We start from the raw sequence: 16714 nt of genomic DNA on the forward strand, positions 1-16714 counted from the left end.
CCAGAGAGGAGTGAATCTGTGGAATGCTCTGTCTTATGTTCCCGGTGGGACCTCCTCACAATCAGCCCTGTCTCTGACATTGTGATTCTTCCTCTGTCAATGTTGACTGTGGGGGTTTTCAGGACTGTGGGGGTTGTCTGTCTCAGTGAGACCTGATCTGATGGAGGAAGGCTGATACTTGCCCACTGTGGTGAAAAGCACAGTGAACTTTCCAGGCCAGATAATCTTCTTCCTCATCCTTCCCATTGATGTGCCCTCATTTACTCCATCCTCCAAACTTCCTCCTACTCCTGATCTGTCACACTCCAACACCTCGCTCCTCCCCAGCACTGCTCTGCAAGTTGTAACTCAACCCAAAACACCAGCTCTCCACTCCCCCTCCATCTCTCTCTCTCTCTCTCACACACACACACACATGTTGCATGACCCGTCGAACTCCTCCAGCGCTTTGTGAGTTGGACCATCCATTCAACCCACCCACGCTCCCAGGAGGATCCCTGACCTGAACTATCAACCATGTACTCTTGCCACAGAAATAGCCTAACACTAGATCTGCTTTTGTTTCTGATACCAGTATCTGCTTTTGTATTTGCTTCCAGAGTATTTTAAAACTTGTTGCCTCTCTGACTAGAGCCTGTGACTTGTGGAGTGCCACAGGTATCAGTGCTGGGTCCTTCACTGCTTTTCATCTATATCAATGATCTGGATGTTCATGTGGTTAACTGGATCAGCAAATATGTGGATGACACCAAGATTGGGGGTGTAGTGGACAGCGAGGAAGAACATCATGGCTTGCAGTGGGATCTGCGTGATCTGCAAAAATGGGCTGAAAAACGGCAGATGGAATTTAATGCAGGCAAGTGCGAGGTTTTGCAGTTCGGTAGGACCAACCAGGGTAGGTTTTACACAGTGGACAGTAGGGCACTGAGGAGTGTGGTAGAATAAAGAGATCTGAAAATACAGGTACATAATTCATTGAAAGTGGCATCACAGGTGGATAAGGTTGTAAAGAAAACTTTTAGGCACATTGGCCTTCATAAATCAAAGTATTGAGTAAAAGAGATGGAATGTTTTGTTGAAGTTGTATAAGATGTTGGTGAGGCCTAATTTGGAATATTGTGTGCAATTTTGGTCACTTGCCTGCAGGAAAGATGGAAATCGGGTTGAAAGAGTGCAGAGAAAATTAACAAGGAGGTTGCTGGGTCTGGAGGATCCGAGTTATAAGGAAAGGTTGAAAAGGTTAGGACTGTATTCCTTGGAACGTAGAAGATTGAGAGGAGATTTGATAGACGTATACAAAATTATGAGGGGTATAGATAGGGTAAGTGCAAGCAGGCTTTTCCCAATGAGATTGGGTGGGATGACAACCAGAGGTCATGGGTTCAGGGTGAAAGGTAAAATGTTTAAGGGGAACATGAGAGGAACTTTTTCTCTCAGAGGGTTGTGAGAGTTGGAATGAGCTGCCAGCACAAGTGGTGCATCTGAGCTTGATTTCCATGTTTAAGAGAAGTTTGGATAGGTACATCAATGTAGGGGTATGGAGGGCTGTGGTCCCAGTGCAGGTCAATGGGAGTAGGCAGTTTAAATGGTTTCTGTACGGACTGGATGGCCAAAGGGCCTGTTTCTATGCTGCACTTTTCTATAACTCTGTAACTGGTGAGAGACAGAGAGGTGCGAGCGTCCAGAAATAAGCAGAGTGCCCGGTAGCATGGGGTGACAAAGGACTGGCAGCTTTTGTGTTAGACAGGCAATGTGAGCTTGGACTTTTATTGCAGGAGCTCTGTGCTCCATTTATACAGAGCCTGATGTGAGGGCATCCGGAATATTGTGGACCTACCCCTGTGATCAACGGTGTACAGGGAGCATTCACCAGACTGCATGCTGGGATGGGGGGGTGGGGGCTGCTTGTCACCTGAGGAGAGATGAAACAGATTCTCGCTGTGTCCCTGACTTTCAAAGAATAAGAACCTATCTCACTGGAAGGCAAAACATTCCCATGAGATGGAGGTGGAGCTGTCAGTTTCCCTGCCTGAACACCAGTTAACTCACTAGTGCCTGGGAAATCGTTGGAAATTCCCTGTCTGAGATTCTTTGTGTTTGGGACAGTGGCTGACAAATGCATTAGTGCAGGGAAGGGCCATTGAGGTGAAAGGTGAGTCAAGGAGAGTGAAACCGGCAAAGTGAGAGTTCCTGTACCTGTGTTTTTCCTCCTGTGCTCTCCTGGACAGCCGTTCTGGAGAGAGCAGTGCTTGCTGCAAATCCCCGGAACGCACCACAGAACATGTTGCTGATTCCAAAAGCCACCAGTTCCTGCCAAAGAAAGAGCAGTTTCCTTTCATTAGCTCCCCCTGCTGGATCCACACTGACATCACAGGCTCCAGCTCCCAACCCCATCTCAGCCCCAAGTCCCCAAAACACCCATCCCCCATCAGCATTGCAGTTTCCCCATAAACACACCCCACAACCTCATAAACAGCCCAAAATTATGAATTACCTTTCAAGGAATTGTAATTCTGACCTTCTCAACTGAAGTCAGTTATGTTGTTCATGTTGTTTAAAAAACAGCTCATGTTGTTCCGTTGTTTAAAAAAGGCTCTAAAAGTAATCCGGGAAATTATAGGCCGGTAAGTTTGATGTCGGTAGTAGGTAAATTATTGGAGGGAGTACTAAGAGACATGATCTACACTGGAGAGGTAGTAATGGGAGACAACAAAATGGCAGATGAACTGAATAAGTATCTTGCACCAGTTTTCACTGTGTAAGTTCCAGATATCGGGTCATGAAGTGTGTGAAGTTACCATAACTAGACAGAAGCTGAAAGGTCTGACGGTACATAAGTCACCTGGACCAGATGGTGTACACCTCAGAGTTTTGAAGGCAGTGGCTGAAGAGCCTGCAGAGGCATTAGTAATGATCTTCCAAGTGTGACGGTGTCCTGAATTACCCCTATGAACTGTGTTTTTAAGAGAGAGAGAGGTGCCCAGCACAAACACCTTGTTAAAAAGAGAGAGAGCTGTTTAACACCGACAACTTGTTTTTAAGAGAGAGAAAGATGAAGACTGCTCACAGTTTGTTTATACTTTCCCAAGGACATTGCCTGCTTGTACGTTCTTACAGACAGAGCAGGGAGGAGCTGTTTGAATGACAGTTGGTACTCAGTGCGGGGAGATAAATAGAAAGTCAGATGATAGACCTTCCTTTTCTTTTTCAATCTTTTTATTAATTTCAAAATATAGAAACAAAACATAGCAATAATACAGATAATATGAGATGTATTGTTACATTTAAAAAAGAGTAATTGCAAAACCAAATAGTGGAAATTACCAAAACTCCCATACATGTAGAACTGATCACGGATAATATAGAGCAAAAAAAGGAAAAAGACAAAAAAAAGAAAAAAAAAACCCATCCCAAAAGAAAAAAACAACTAAACTAAACTAAAAGACTTGGGCAAAACTAACAACTTAAAAATGGAAAAGAAGAAAACCTCAGCGTCGACGCCTCCATTCCCCTCCAACAACAGTACAGAGAAATAAAACCAGTTTGGAAATGATCAAATTACATCAAATGAAAATGCTGAATAAATGGCCTCCAAATTTTTTCAAACTTAATAGAAGGGTCATAAACTGCACTTCTAATTTTCTCCAAATTCAGACACACCATAGTTTGTGAAAACCAATGAAATACTGTAGGAGGGTTGATCTCTTTCCAATTCATCAAGATGGACCTTCTAGCTATTAAAGTAAGAAATGCAATCATCCTTCGTGATGAAGAGGTTAAATTATTTGAGTCTATCATTGGTAGTCCAAAGATAGCAGTAATTGGATGAGGTTGTAAGTCTATATTTAGGACCGTTGAAATAATATCAAAAATATCTTTCCAATATTTCTCCAACAAGGGACATGACCAAAACATGTGAGTTAAAGAAGCAATCTCAGACTGGCATCTGTCACATATTGGATTAATATAAGAGTAATAACAAGATAGTTTATCTTTGGACATATGAGCCCTGTGAACTACTTTAAACTGTATCAACCTATGCTTAGCACATACAAAGGATGAATTCACCAACTGAAGAATTTTTTCCCATTTTTCAGTCGGTATATTAATCTCAAGTTCTCTTTCCCAGTCAGCTTTAATTTTATTAGAGGCATCAGGACATAAATTCATAATTATATTATAGACAATTGCTTTTACACCTTTCTGAGAAAGATTTAAGTCTAAGATTTTTTCCAAAGTGTCCATTGGATATGGGTGTGGAAAATTAGGAGAGACAGTAATTAAAAAGTTTCTAATCTGTAAATATCTAAAAAAGTGAGATCTGGGTAAGTTATATTTATTAGAGAGTTGATCAAAAGACATAAAACAGTTATCCAAGAATAAATCGCGAAAAGATATTATACCTTTGGTTTTCCAATCAAAATAAGCTTGATCCATCATGGAAGGTTGAAAAAGAAAATTTGATATAATGGGACTTGCTAGAATGAATTGATTAAACCCAAAAAATCTTCGGAATTGAAACCATATACGTAAAGTATGTTTAACTATTGGGTTATTCATTTGTTTATATGATTTAAAAGAAGTAAAAGGAAGTAAAGTTCCTAAAACCGAACCCAAGGAAAACCCTTGTAATGAATTAGATTCAAGATTTACCCAGTGAGGGTTTAAAGATGCGTCCAAATCTTGTAGCCAAAATTTTAAATATCAAATATTAATTGCCCAATAATAGAATCTAAAATTTGGGAGGGCAAGTCCCCCCTCCTTCTTGGATTTCTGTAAATATCTCTTACCTAACCTAGGATTTTTATTCTGCCAAATATATGAGGAAATTTTTGAATCTACGTTATCAAAAAAAGATTTTGGGATAAAAATTGGAACCGATTGAAATATATACAAAAATTTAGGCAAAATGATCATCTTAATAGCATTAATCCGACCAATCAAAGACAAAGTGATTGGGGACCATTTGGTAAATAAAAGTTTAATCTGATCAATTAAAGGTAAAAAATTAGCTTTAAATAAATTTTTATATTTTTTGGTAATTGTTATCCCTAAGTATATAAATGAATCAGTAACCAATTTAAATGGTAAACGTCCATAAATAGGTACATGCTTATTTAAAGGGAATAATTCACTCTTATTAAGATTCAATTTGTAACCAGAAATGTTACTAAATTGAGCTAACAGATCTAAGATAGCAGGAATTGACTTCTCCGGGTTAGAGATATATAACAACAAATCATCTGCATATAATGATAGTTTATGTATTTCATTTCCACGGGTAATACCAACAATATTTGGCGAGTCACGGATAGCAATTGCAAAAGGTTCAAGAGCAATATTAAATAGTAAAGGACTAAGAGGGCAACCTTGCCTAGTACCACGAAAAAGACGAAAAAAAGGAGATCTATAATTATTTGTACAGACCGAGGCTACCGGGGAGTAATATAACAATTTAATCCAAGATATAAATGTCAAATTAAAATTAAATTTCTCAAGAACATTAAATAAATAAGGCCATTCAACTCTGTCAAAGGCTTTCTCAGCATCTAATGAGATAATACATTCCGGGGTAGTAAGTGAGGGGGTGTAAACAATATTCATTAACCTCCTAATATTAAAAGATGAATAGCGATTTTTAATGAATCCGGTTTGATCCATGGAAATAATTTGAGGTAACACCTTCTCCAGTCTAGTAGCTAGAATTTTTGAAAAAATTTTTGAATCTACATTCAGAAGAGATATCGGTCTGTAGGATGCACAATCCGTAGGATCTTTATTCTTTTTAAGAATTAAGGAAATAGAGGCTTCATAAAACGATTGTGGTAATTTACCTAAACTAATTGCTTCCTTAAATATTCTAGACAACTTAGAAGAAAGAATGGAGGAAAAAAATTTTTTAAATTCCACTGTAAACCCATCGGGACCGGGTAGATGATAGACCTGAGACACATGGCTTTGGACACTGAATGAGCTTTGTTGTGCCACAAAAAAAGTGGGTTTTTGGAGGATCGATCAGGCGGATCGATCAGTGGCTCTCGCAGTGTGAACAGGGCGTGACCGGTGGGGAGTTGTTTCTGTGTCCAACCCTCGCCTGGTTGATAGCCCCACCACAGAAGAACGGTCCCCTTTGTTGTGGTCACAGTCGGTGACTTTTAAAGGATTTTGGAGGACAACCGGAAGATCGACAGCGTCAGCTCACCTGAAGACTCAAATCTCTCCCTCTCTCTCTCCATCACTACTCAACTCAATACCATGAACTGAACTGAACTTTACTCATCATCGTAAGACTGTATCTATTTACCCCTAGACTTGAAGAAGCTTGATTTTCATATATTTCCACACTTACTGATATACTTACTTATATATAATCATTGCTAACCTGTTTTATATATCTGCATTTATATTACTGTATTGTGTAGTTACTAACAAATACCATTAGTTAGTAGCAATACTGGACTCCAGGGTATTTTCCTTTTCCTTTGGTTCTTTAACCCTTCACGGGGTACATGACACAAGAATCACTAGATTTTGGAATGGTTCCAGAAGACTGGAAAGTTGCAGATGTCACTCCACTCTTCAAGAGCGGAGACAGGCAGATGAGACGAAACTACAGGCCAGTTAGTCCGATCTCAGTAGCTGTGAAGATGTTGGAGTCGATTATGAAGAATGAGGTTTCAGGGTATTTGGAGGCAGTAGTCACCATGGTTTCCTCAAGGGAAAATCTTGTCTGACAAATCTGTTGGAATTCTTTGAGGAAGTAACAAGCAGGATAGACAATGGAGCTGATGTTGTGTACTTGGATTTTCAGAAGGCCTTTGACAAGGTGCTACACATGAGGCTGATTAAAAAGCTATGAGCCCATGGTATTACAGGAAAGACTCTGGCATGGATAAAGCAGTGGCTGATTGGCAGGAGGCAGAGAGTGGGAATAAAGGGAGCCTCTTCTGACTGGCTGCCAGTGACTAATGGTGTTTGACAGGGGTCTGTGTTGGGACTGATTCTTTTTACATTATATGTCAATGACTTAATGTTGGAGTTGATGGCTTTGTTGCAAAGTTTGCAGATGTTATAAATATAGGTATAGGGGCAGGTAGTTTTGAGGAAGTAGAGAGGCTACAGAAGGACTAGATTAGGAGAATGGGTAAAGAAATGGCAGATTGTGAAGTGTATGCTCATGCACTTTGGTAGAAGAAATGAAAGAGTTGACTATTTTCCAAATGAAGAGAAAATACAAAAAACTGACAGGCAAAAGGGTTTGGGAGTGCTTGTGCAGGATTCCCGAAAGGTTAATTTGCAGGTTGAGTCTGTGGTGAGGAAGGCAAATGTAATGTTCGCATTCATTTCAAGAGGACTAGAATATAAAAGCATGGATATAATATTGCGACTTTATAAAGCACTGGTGAGGCATCACAGTGTATTATGAGCAGTTTTGGGTCCCTTATATTAGAAAGGATGTGCTGAAATTGGAGAGGGTTCAAAGGAGACTTATGAAAATGATTCCAGGATTGAATGGCTTGTCATATGAAGAGTGTTTGATGGCTCTGGGCCTGTATCACCAGAATTCAGAAGAATGACGGGTGACCTCATTGAAACCTATTGAATGGTGAAAGGCCTTAATAGGGTGGATGTGGAGTGGATGTTTCCTTTGGTGGGAGAGTCTAGGACCAGTATCAGAATAGAGGGGCGTCCTTTTAGAACAGAGATGAGGAGGAATTTCTTTAGCCAGAGAGTGGTGTGTCTGTGAAATTCATTGCCACAGGCAGCTGTGGAGGCCAAGCTTTTGTGTATATTTAAGACAGAGTTTGACAGATTCTTGATTGGTCAGAGCATGAAGGGATATGGGGAGAAGGCAGGAGACTGGGGCTGAGAGGAAAAATGGATCAGCCATGATGAAATGACGGAGTAGATTTGATGGGCCAAATGGCCTAATTCTGCTCCTATATCTTACGGTCTGATGGTCTAAACCAGGAGAACATAAGGAGTGGATTAGGTCTGACGGTGGATCGGACTGATGGTGTAGACCAGGGGTGGACAAGGAGTGGACCAGGTCTGACAATGGATCGGACTGATGGAATAGACCAGGAGTGGGCAAGGAGTGGACCAGGTCTGACTGTGGATCAGACTGATGGAGTAGACCAGGCCATGACCACAATTGTTGGAGGGGGGGCTGAGAAATGAGAACATGACCTTGCCCAAGAAACAAGCTGCTGCAGGATCTCTGTGGGTTTTTGCCACTCCACTTTTCCTGCCCAGATGAAGGGTCTCGACCTAAAATGTTGACTCGCCACTTCCTGCACAGATACAGCCAGGCTCACTAAATTCCTCCAGCAGTTTGTAAGTTGCTGCCGATTCTCGTGTCTGCTGTCTGTGTCTCTGAGGTTGGCACGATGGATTTTGGGAACGAGACAGAGCTCAAGCTGTGGGATGGCTGGATGGTAATTACACAGATGGGTAGATTAGAATGGACGAGTTCCAGCTGGAGTCTCAATGGAGGAGGTCCCCCCACACCCCCCCCCCTTTACTGCTTTCATTCACTGAAACAGGGAGGAAACATTTCAAACTGAATGATGACTCTCCAGGGCCCAGAAGGGATAGTGTTAAAGAGCAGGTTGAAACCTGGGGATAGGAACAGGAGGTGGATGTGTGGATAATGGGATGGTGTTGGGGGAGAGCTTTAGATTTCTGGATCACTGGAACTTTTCGGGATGGGTGAGACTTGTATAATGTGGAAGAGTTTCTTCTGAACCAGAAAGGGTCTAATATCCTTGCAGGTAGGTATGGTTTATGACCAGAAAGCCTGTAAGGAGGGACAGGCAGAAGCAAGGTAATAGGCATGAGAGGCTGAATGGGTTGAATGTGTTTATTTTAATGCTAAGAGTATTCGCATAATGAACTTAACGCATGAATCTGTACATGGAACGAAGATGTTGTGGCCATTACAAAGACCTGGTTGTAAGAGGGACAGGCATAAATGCTGGGGGATCTCAGCAGGTCAGGCAGCAACTATGGAAATGATAAACAGTTGATGTCTCAGGCCGAGACACTTCTTCAGAATTGGAAAGGAAGGGAGAAGACACCAGAATAAAAAGAAGGCAGGAGGGAAGGAAGATTAGCTCAAACATGACAGATGGGAAAGATAATGGAACGGTGAGCAAGGAATCGGACAGGAGAGGAGAGTGGACCGTGAGAGAAAGGGAAGGGGGGCATTAGGGGGAGGTGATAGGCAGGTAAATAGAAGAGGTAAGAAGTCAGAGTGTGGAATAGAAGAAGAGGGAAGGAGAGGGAAAATATGATCAGTAGGAGAAATCAACGTTCATGCCATCAGGTTGAGGCAAGCTGGACAGAGGCCGTGCGCCAACATGTTAGAATGGGAATGGGGATCAGAATTAAAATGGTTGTTTCCCCCCCATCACCACTTTTTTATACTGGCTTCACTTATCACCTTCCAGCTGGTGCTCCTTCCCCTCCTCCCACCTTCTTATTCTGGCGTCTTCTCCCTTCCTTCCCAGTCCTGAAGAAAGATCTCGGCCAGAAACATCGACTGTTTATTCCTCTCCATAGATGCTGCCTGATCTGCTGAGTTCCTCCAGCATTGTGTGTGTGCTGCTCTGGATTTCCAGCACCTGCGGAATCTCTTGCATTTGTGAGAAGGACAGGATCTGAAACTTTAATGTTCCAGGGGTTCAGTGTTTTGGATAGATAAATTCACTGATGAGAATTCCCAGGCTGCTGTGGGAGAAAGGGAGGAGTGCAGGGTTCCTGATGGAGACATTTATATTTTCACTGGCCTCAGGTGAGGTGCCAACTGACCAGTGAGCAATATAGGTGATTCCTTTATCCAAGCAAGTCATGGGGAATACACCAGGTTGTAATACAGCAGCCATTACAACGGCAGGGACCCTACTAGAAAACGTTCTGAAGGAACGATTCCACACCTGGAAAGGCAGGAACGGAGCATAGATTTGTCAGTGGTGGACCATGCTGTCATAGGCAACTAGATCTATCACTGAGGGAGTGCAGGAGACATGGTTTACATAGATGCCAATAAGCCTGGGAGTCAGAGTCTATGGGATCCCTCCCTCCTCAAACACTTAATTTTTTCTTCTTGCTCATCTGCTCTTCCAATTTCCTACTCCATTCCTTTTTCTCGGTTTTTACAATACCACTCTATTTTCCACCCTTCCCCAACACCACCCTCTCTCTCCCTTCCTTCTCCCCTCATTTCCTCCTCCACCAACCTCCTCTCCTCATTCTCCTTCCCTTCTACCTCTTGCCCTCCCCATTCCTCTCCATCTCCCCTCCACTAACCCCCATAGAACCATAGAACACTACAACACAGAAAACAGGCCATTCGGCCCTTCTAATCTGTGCTGAAACTTTATTCTGCCAGTCCCATTGACCTACATATAGTCCATAACCCTCCAGACCTCTCCCATCCATACATTTATCCAATTTATTCTTAAAACTTAAGAGTGAGCCCGCATTTACCATGTCACATGGCAGCTCGTTCCACACTCCCACCACTCTCTGAGTGAAGAAGTTCCCCCTAAACCTTTCCCCTTTCACCCTAAAGCCATGTCCTCTCGTATTTATCTCTCCTAATCTAAGTGGAAAGAGCCTACTCGCATTTACTCTGTCTATACCCCTCATTATTTTGTAAACCTCTATCAAATCCCCCCTCATTCTTCTACGCTCTCAGGAATAAAGTCCTAACCTGTTCAATCTTTCCCTGTAACTCAACTCCTGAAGATCCGGCAACATCCTAGTAAATCTTCTCCGCATTCTTTCAATCTCACTGATATCCTTCCTATAGTTAGGTGACCAGAACTGCAACAATATTCCAAATTTGGCCTCACCAATGTCTTATACAAACTCAAATAACTCAAATTACCCAATGTGGCCCCCTTCTCCTCCTTGTATCTCTCCCTCCACCTCTTGCTTTCATTTTCCCTGTCCATCCCCCACCCACACCACTCTCCAGCCTACCCATCATGCACCCCCCACCATTGTTCAGATCTGGACACCTGTCCATTTCTCCTCCCGTACTCACCTGGTTTCCATCAATAGTGTAATCATGCTTAATGGAGTAAACTTTGGCCACAGAGAATGCAACAGCGAAACCAACAATGGCGATTGAGAAGGCATCTCCAAAGCTCTGCTGTAGGACGGCAGTGTTGGGTGGAAGCGGAGTCTCATAGCTAAAAAACAACATCCATCATTACTCCCACAGCCCTCACAGCGGAACCCCCCCGCCCATTTGTCAGATATCTGCTACATCCAACACCCTCATCCCACACATCCAAACTGCTCCAGTGAAACACTGACAGCTTGTGAAGAGCTGGACAGAACAATCCCAGCTGGAATGCACATAGCATCACCACTCACAACATAAGACTGGTGCTACTGTAGAAGCTTCGAATGGGATGTAGGATGAACAGCCGGGTGAGAAGTGGCACATGGAATTCAATCCAGAAAAGTGTGAAGTCAAACACTTCTGAAGATCGAAGGCAGGGTATAAGTTAATGGTTCTCAGTAGTGCAGAGGAGCAGATAGATCTTGGGGTCCAAGCCCACAGATCCCTTAAAGTTGCCTCCATGTTGATAAGGTGTTTATGAAGACTTCTGCTGTGTTGGCCTTCATTAGTTGAGGGATTCAGTTCATAGAACATAGAACATAGAATAGTACAGCACAGTACTGGCCCTTCGGCCCACAATATTGTGCCGACCCTTAAACCCTACCTCCCATATAACCCCCTACATTAAATTCCTCCATATACCTGTCTAGTAGTCTCTTAAATTTCACTAGTGTATCTGCCTCCACCACTGACTCAGGCAGTGCATTCCATGCACCAACCACTCTCTGAGTAAAAAACCTTCCTCTAATATCCCCCTTGAACTTCCGACCCCTTACCTTAAAGCCACGTCCTCTTGTATTGAGCAGTGATGCCCTGGGGAAGAGACACTGGCTGTCCACTCTATCTATTCCTCTTAATATCTTGTATACCTCTATCATCTCTCCTCTCACCCTCTTTCTCTCCAGAGAGTAAAGCTCTAGCTCCATTAATCTCTGATCATAATGCATACTTTCTAAACAAGGCAGCATCCTGGTAAATCTCCTCTGTACCCTTTCCAACGCTTCCACATCCTTCCTATAGTGAGGTGACCAGAACTGGACACAGTTCTCCAAGTGTGGCCTAACCAGAGTTTTATAGAGCTGCATCATTACCCTGCGGCTCTTAAACTCTATCCCTCAACTTATGAAACCCAGCACCCCATAAGCTTTCTTCACTATCCTATCTACCTGTGAGGCAACTTTCAGGGATCTGTGGACATGTACCCCCAGATCCTTCTGCTCCTCCACACTACCAAGTATCCTGCCATTTACCTTGTACTCTGCCTTGGAGTTTGTCCTTCCAAAGTGGACCACCTCACACTTCTCTAGGTTGAACTCCATCTGCCACTTCTCAGCCCATTTCTGCATCCTATCAATGTCTCTCTGCAATCTTCAACAATCCTCTACACTATCTACAATACCACCAACCTTTGTGTCATCTGCAAACTTGCCAACCCACCCTCCTACCCCCACATCCAGGTCATTAATATAAAACATGAAAAGTAGAGGTCCCAGAACAGATCCCTGTGGGACACCACTAGTCACATCCCTCCAGTCCGAATGTACTCCCTCCACCATCACTCTCTGCCTTCTGCAGGCAAGCCAATTCTGAATCCACCTGGCCAAACTTCCCTGGATCCCATGCCTTCTAACTTTCCGAATAAGCCTACTGTGTGGAACCTTGTCAAATGCCTTACTAAAATCCATATAGATCACATCCACTGCACTACCCTCATCTATATCCCTGGTTACCTCCTCAAAGAACTCTATCAGGCTTGTCAGACACGATCTGCCCTTCACAAAGCCATGCTGACTGTCCCTGATCAGACCATGATTCTCTAAATGCCCATAGATCCTATCTCTAAGAATCTTTTCCAACAGCTTTCCCACCACAGACGTAAGGCTCACTGGTCTATAATTACCCGGACTATCCCTACTACCTTTTTTGAACAAGCGGACATTCGCCTCCCTCCAATCCTCCGGTACCATTCCCGTGGACAACGAGGACATGAAGATGCTAGCCAGAGGCTCAGAAATCTCTTCCCTCGCCTCGTGGAGCAGCCTGGGGAATATTCCGTCAGGCCCCGGGGACTTATCCATCCTAATGTATTTTAACAACTGCAACACCTCCTCTCCCTTAATATCAACATGCTCCAGAACATCAACCTCACTCATATTGTCCTCACCATCATCAAGTTCCCTCTCATTGGTGAATACCGAACAGAAGTATTCACTGAGGACCTCGTTCACTTCCACAGCCTCCAGCCACATCTTCCCACCTTTATCTCTAATTGGTCCTACTTTCACTCCTGTCATCATTTTGTTCTTCACATAATTGAAATATGCCTTGGGGTTTTCCTTCACCATACTCGCCAAGGCCTTGGTTATATGGGAGGTAGGGTTTAAGGGTCAGCACAACATTGTGGGCCGAAGGGCCAGTACTGTGCTGTACTATTCTATGTTCTATGTTCTATGAACTCAATCCCTCAACTAATGAAGGGCAACACAGCAGAAGAGGGAAGAGATTGCTGAGCCTCTGGCTAGGATCTTTATGTCCTCGTTGTCCACGGGAATGGTACCGGAGGACTGGAGGGAGGCGAATGATGTCCCCTTGTTCAAAAAAGGTGGTAGGGATAGTCCGGGTAATTATAGACCAGTGAGCCTTACATCAGTGGTGGGAAAGCTGTTGGAAAAGATTCTTAGAGATAGGATCTCTGGGCATTTAGAGAATCATGGTCTGATCAGGGACAGTCAGCATGGCTTTGTGAAGGGCAGATTGTGTCTAACAAGCCTGATAGAGTTCTTTGAGGAGGTGACCAGGCATATAGATGAGGGTAGTGCAGCGAATGTGATCTATATGGATTCTAGTAAGGCATTTGACAAGGTTCCACAAGGTAGGCTTATTTAGAAAGTCAGAAGGCATGGGATCCAGGGAAGTTTGGCCAGGTGGATTCAGAATTGGCTTGCCTGCAGAAGGCAGAGGGTGGTGGTGGAGGGAGTACATTCAGATTGGAGGATTGTGACTAGTGGTGTCCCACAAGGATCTGTTCTGGACCTCTACTTTTCGTGATTTTTATTAACGACGTGGATGTTGGGGTAGAACGATGGGTTGGCAAGTTTGCAGACGACACAAAGGTTGGTGGTGTTGTAGATAGTGTACAGGATTGTCAAAGGTTGCAGAGAGACATTGATAGGATGCAGAAGTGGCAGATGGAGTTCAACCCGGAGAAGGGTGAGGTGGTACACTTTGGAAGGACAAACTCCAAGGCAGAGTACAAAGTAAATGGCAGGATACTTGGTAGTGTGGAGGAGCAGAGGGATCTGGGGGTACATGTACACAGATCCCTGAAAGTTGCCTCACAGGTGGATAGGGTAGTTAAGAAAGCTTATGGGGTGTTAGCTTTCATAAGTCGAGGGGATAGAGTTTAAGAGTCGCAACGTAACGATGCGGCTCTATAAAACTCTGGTTAGGCCACACTTGGAGTACTGTGTCCATTTCTGGTCACCTCACTATAGGAAGGATGTGGAAGCATTGGAAAGGGTACAGAGGAGATTTACCAGGATGCTGCCTGGTTTAGAGAGTATGCATTATGATCAGAGATTAAGGGAGCTAGGGCTTTACTCTTTGGAGAGAAGGAGGATGAGAGAAGACATGATAGAGGTGTACAAGATAATAAGAGGAATAGATAGAGTGGATAGCCAGCACCTCTTCCCCAGGGCACCACTGCTCAATACAAGAAGAATGGCTTTAAGGTAAGGGGTGGGAAGTTCAAGGGGGATATTAGAGGAAGGTTTTTTACTCAGAGAGTGGTTGGTGCATGGAATGCACTGCCTGAGTCAGTGGTGAAGGCAGATACACTAGTGAAGTTTAAGAGACTACTAGACAGGTATATGGAGGAATTTAAGGTGGAGGCTTATATGTGAGGCAGGGTTTGAGGGTCGGCACAACATTGTGGGTCGAAGGGCCTGTACTGTGCTGTACTATTCTATGTTCTATGTTCTATATTTAAGGCAGAAGTTGATAGATTCTAGATTAGTCAGGGCATGAAGGGATACGGGGAGAAGGCTAGAGACAGGGGCTGAGAGGGAAATGGATCAGCCATAATGAAATGGCGGAGCAGACTCGATGGGTCAAATGGCCTCATTCTGCTCTTGTGTCTTATGGTCTATGGTGTTGGCCAGAAAATCTGAGCTGCCAGTCTTGCTCATTGTGCAGGTGTAATATCAGAGTCCTGTTGACCTGCCCATACCCTGAGTCAATCTGCCTCACCCGCCAGTCTTCTTGCACTAGAATACACACAGTTCAGCCTGTCAGTCCTTCCTTGCTCTCTGCTCTGCCCCTGGATGGACTGCCTGCTGGACTCACTCACCTTAATCTCTCTATCTGTCTCAGTTTACTCAACTGTCACACTACTACTTTTGATTATCACACCACTCTGCTACAGGTTTAAACCCTCCTGAGGAACACTGCCCCTCCTCCTTGAGAATATCCTGCAAGCTCTCAGAGGCATTCTTTGCCTATGGCACTCAGGAGGCAACACCCTATCATCCTGGAGTCTTGACACAGCCACAGAATCTGCTATCTGCACTCCTTATCTCCACCCTCCTCTGCTGTACATCAGAGCTGTTGTGACATAGACCTGGCTGCTCTCCCCGGGAAGGCCATCCTCCCAACAGCATGCACTGGGAACCCTGGTGTGGTGGAGACACATACGTCACCGAAGCACCAGCAACGATCCAGAGGAATCAATTGTACCAGAGGCAAACCACAAAACATTGGAATCTCAAGATCACAAACTCAGTCAGAGTGCAAAATGGAAAAATTAAAAACACTTGTGATAGTTCTGGTCACCGTGCTGAAGGAAGGATTTGGTAGTAATAAAGAGAGAGAGAGAGAGCACGAAAGACTCACCAAGATAGAAAACATAGAAAATAGGTGCAGGAGTAGGCCATTCGGCCCTTCGAGCATTTATTATGATCATGGCTGATCATCCAACTGAGAACCCTGCACCAGCCTTCCCTCCATACCCTCTGATCCCCCTAGCCACAAGGGCCATATCTAACTCCCTCTTAAATATAGCCAATGACTGGCCTCAACTGTTTCCTGTGGCAGAGAATTCCACAGATTCACCACTCTGTGTGAAGAAGTTTTTCCTAATCTCAGTCCTAAAAGGCTTCGCCTTTATCCTCAAACCGTGACCCCTTGTTCTGGACTTCCCCAACATTGGGAACAACCTTCCTGCATCTAGCCTGTCCAATCCCTTTAGGATTTTATACGTTTCAATCAGATCCCCCCTCAATCTTCTAAATTCCAACGAGTACAAGCCTAGTTCATCCAGTCTTTCTTCATATGAAAGTCCTGCCATCCCAGGAATCAATCTGGTGAACCTTCTTTGTACTCCCTCTATGGCAAAGATGTCTTTCCTCAGATTAGGGGACCAAAACTGCACACAATACTCCAGGTGTGGTCTCACCAAGGCCTTGTACAACTGCAGTAGTACCTCCCTGCTCCTGTACTCGAATCCTCTTGCTATAAATGCCAGCATACCATTCGCCTTTTTCACAGCCTGCTGTACCTGCATGCCCACTTTCAATGACT

General features: G+C 43.9%; 1 protein-coding gene across 1 annotated transcript in view; it reads right to left on the minus strand.

Moving 5' to 3' along the window:
* Positions 1-16714, minus strand: part of LOC140186819 (chloride anion exchanger-like) — a 98649-nt gene that overhangs the window by 51691 nt on the left and 30244 nt on the right. The window contains exons 8-9 of the mRNA XM_072241410.1: positions 11054-11201; positions 2197-2310 (exon numbers count right to left, since the gene is read on the minus strand). Coding sequence (XP_072097511.1) covers positions 2197-2310; positions 11054-11201 — 262 coding nt within the window. The remainder of the gene's footprint in view (positions 1-2196; positions 2311-11053; positions 11202-16714) is intronic.

The sequence above is a fragment of the Mobula birostris genome, chromosome 23, assembly GCF_030028105.1.
Source record: "Mobula birostris isolate sMobBir1 chromosome 23, sMobBir1.hap1, whole genome shotgun sequence".
NCBI classification, from domain to species: Eukaryota; Metazoa; Chordata; class Chondrichthyes; order Myliobatiformes; family Myliobatidae; genus Mobula; species Mobula birostris.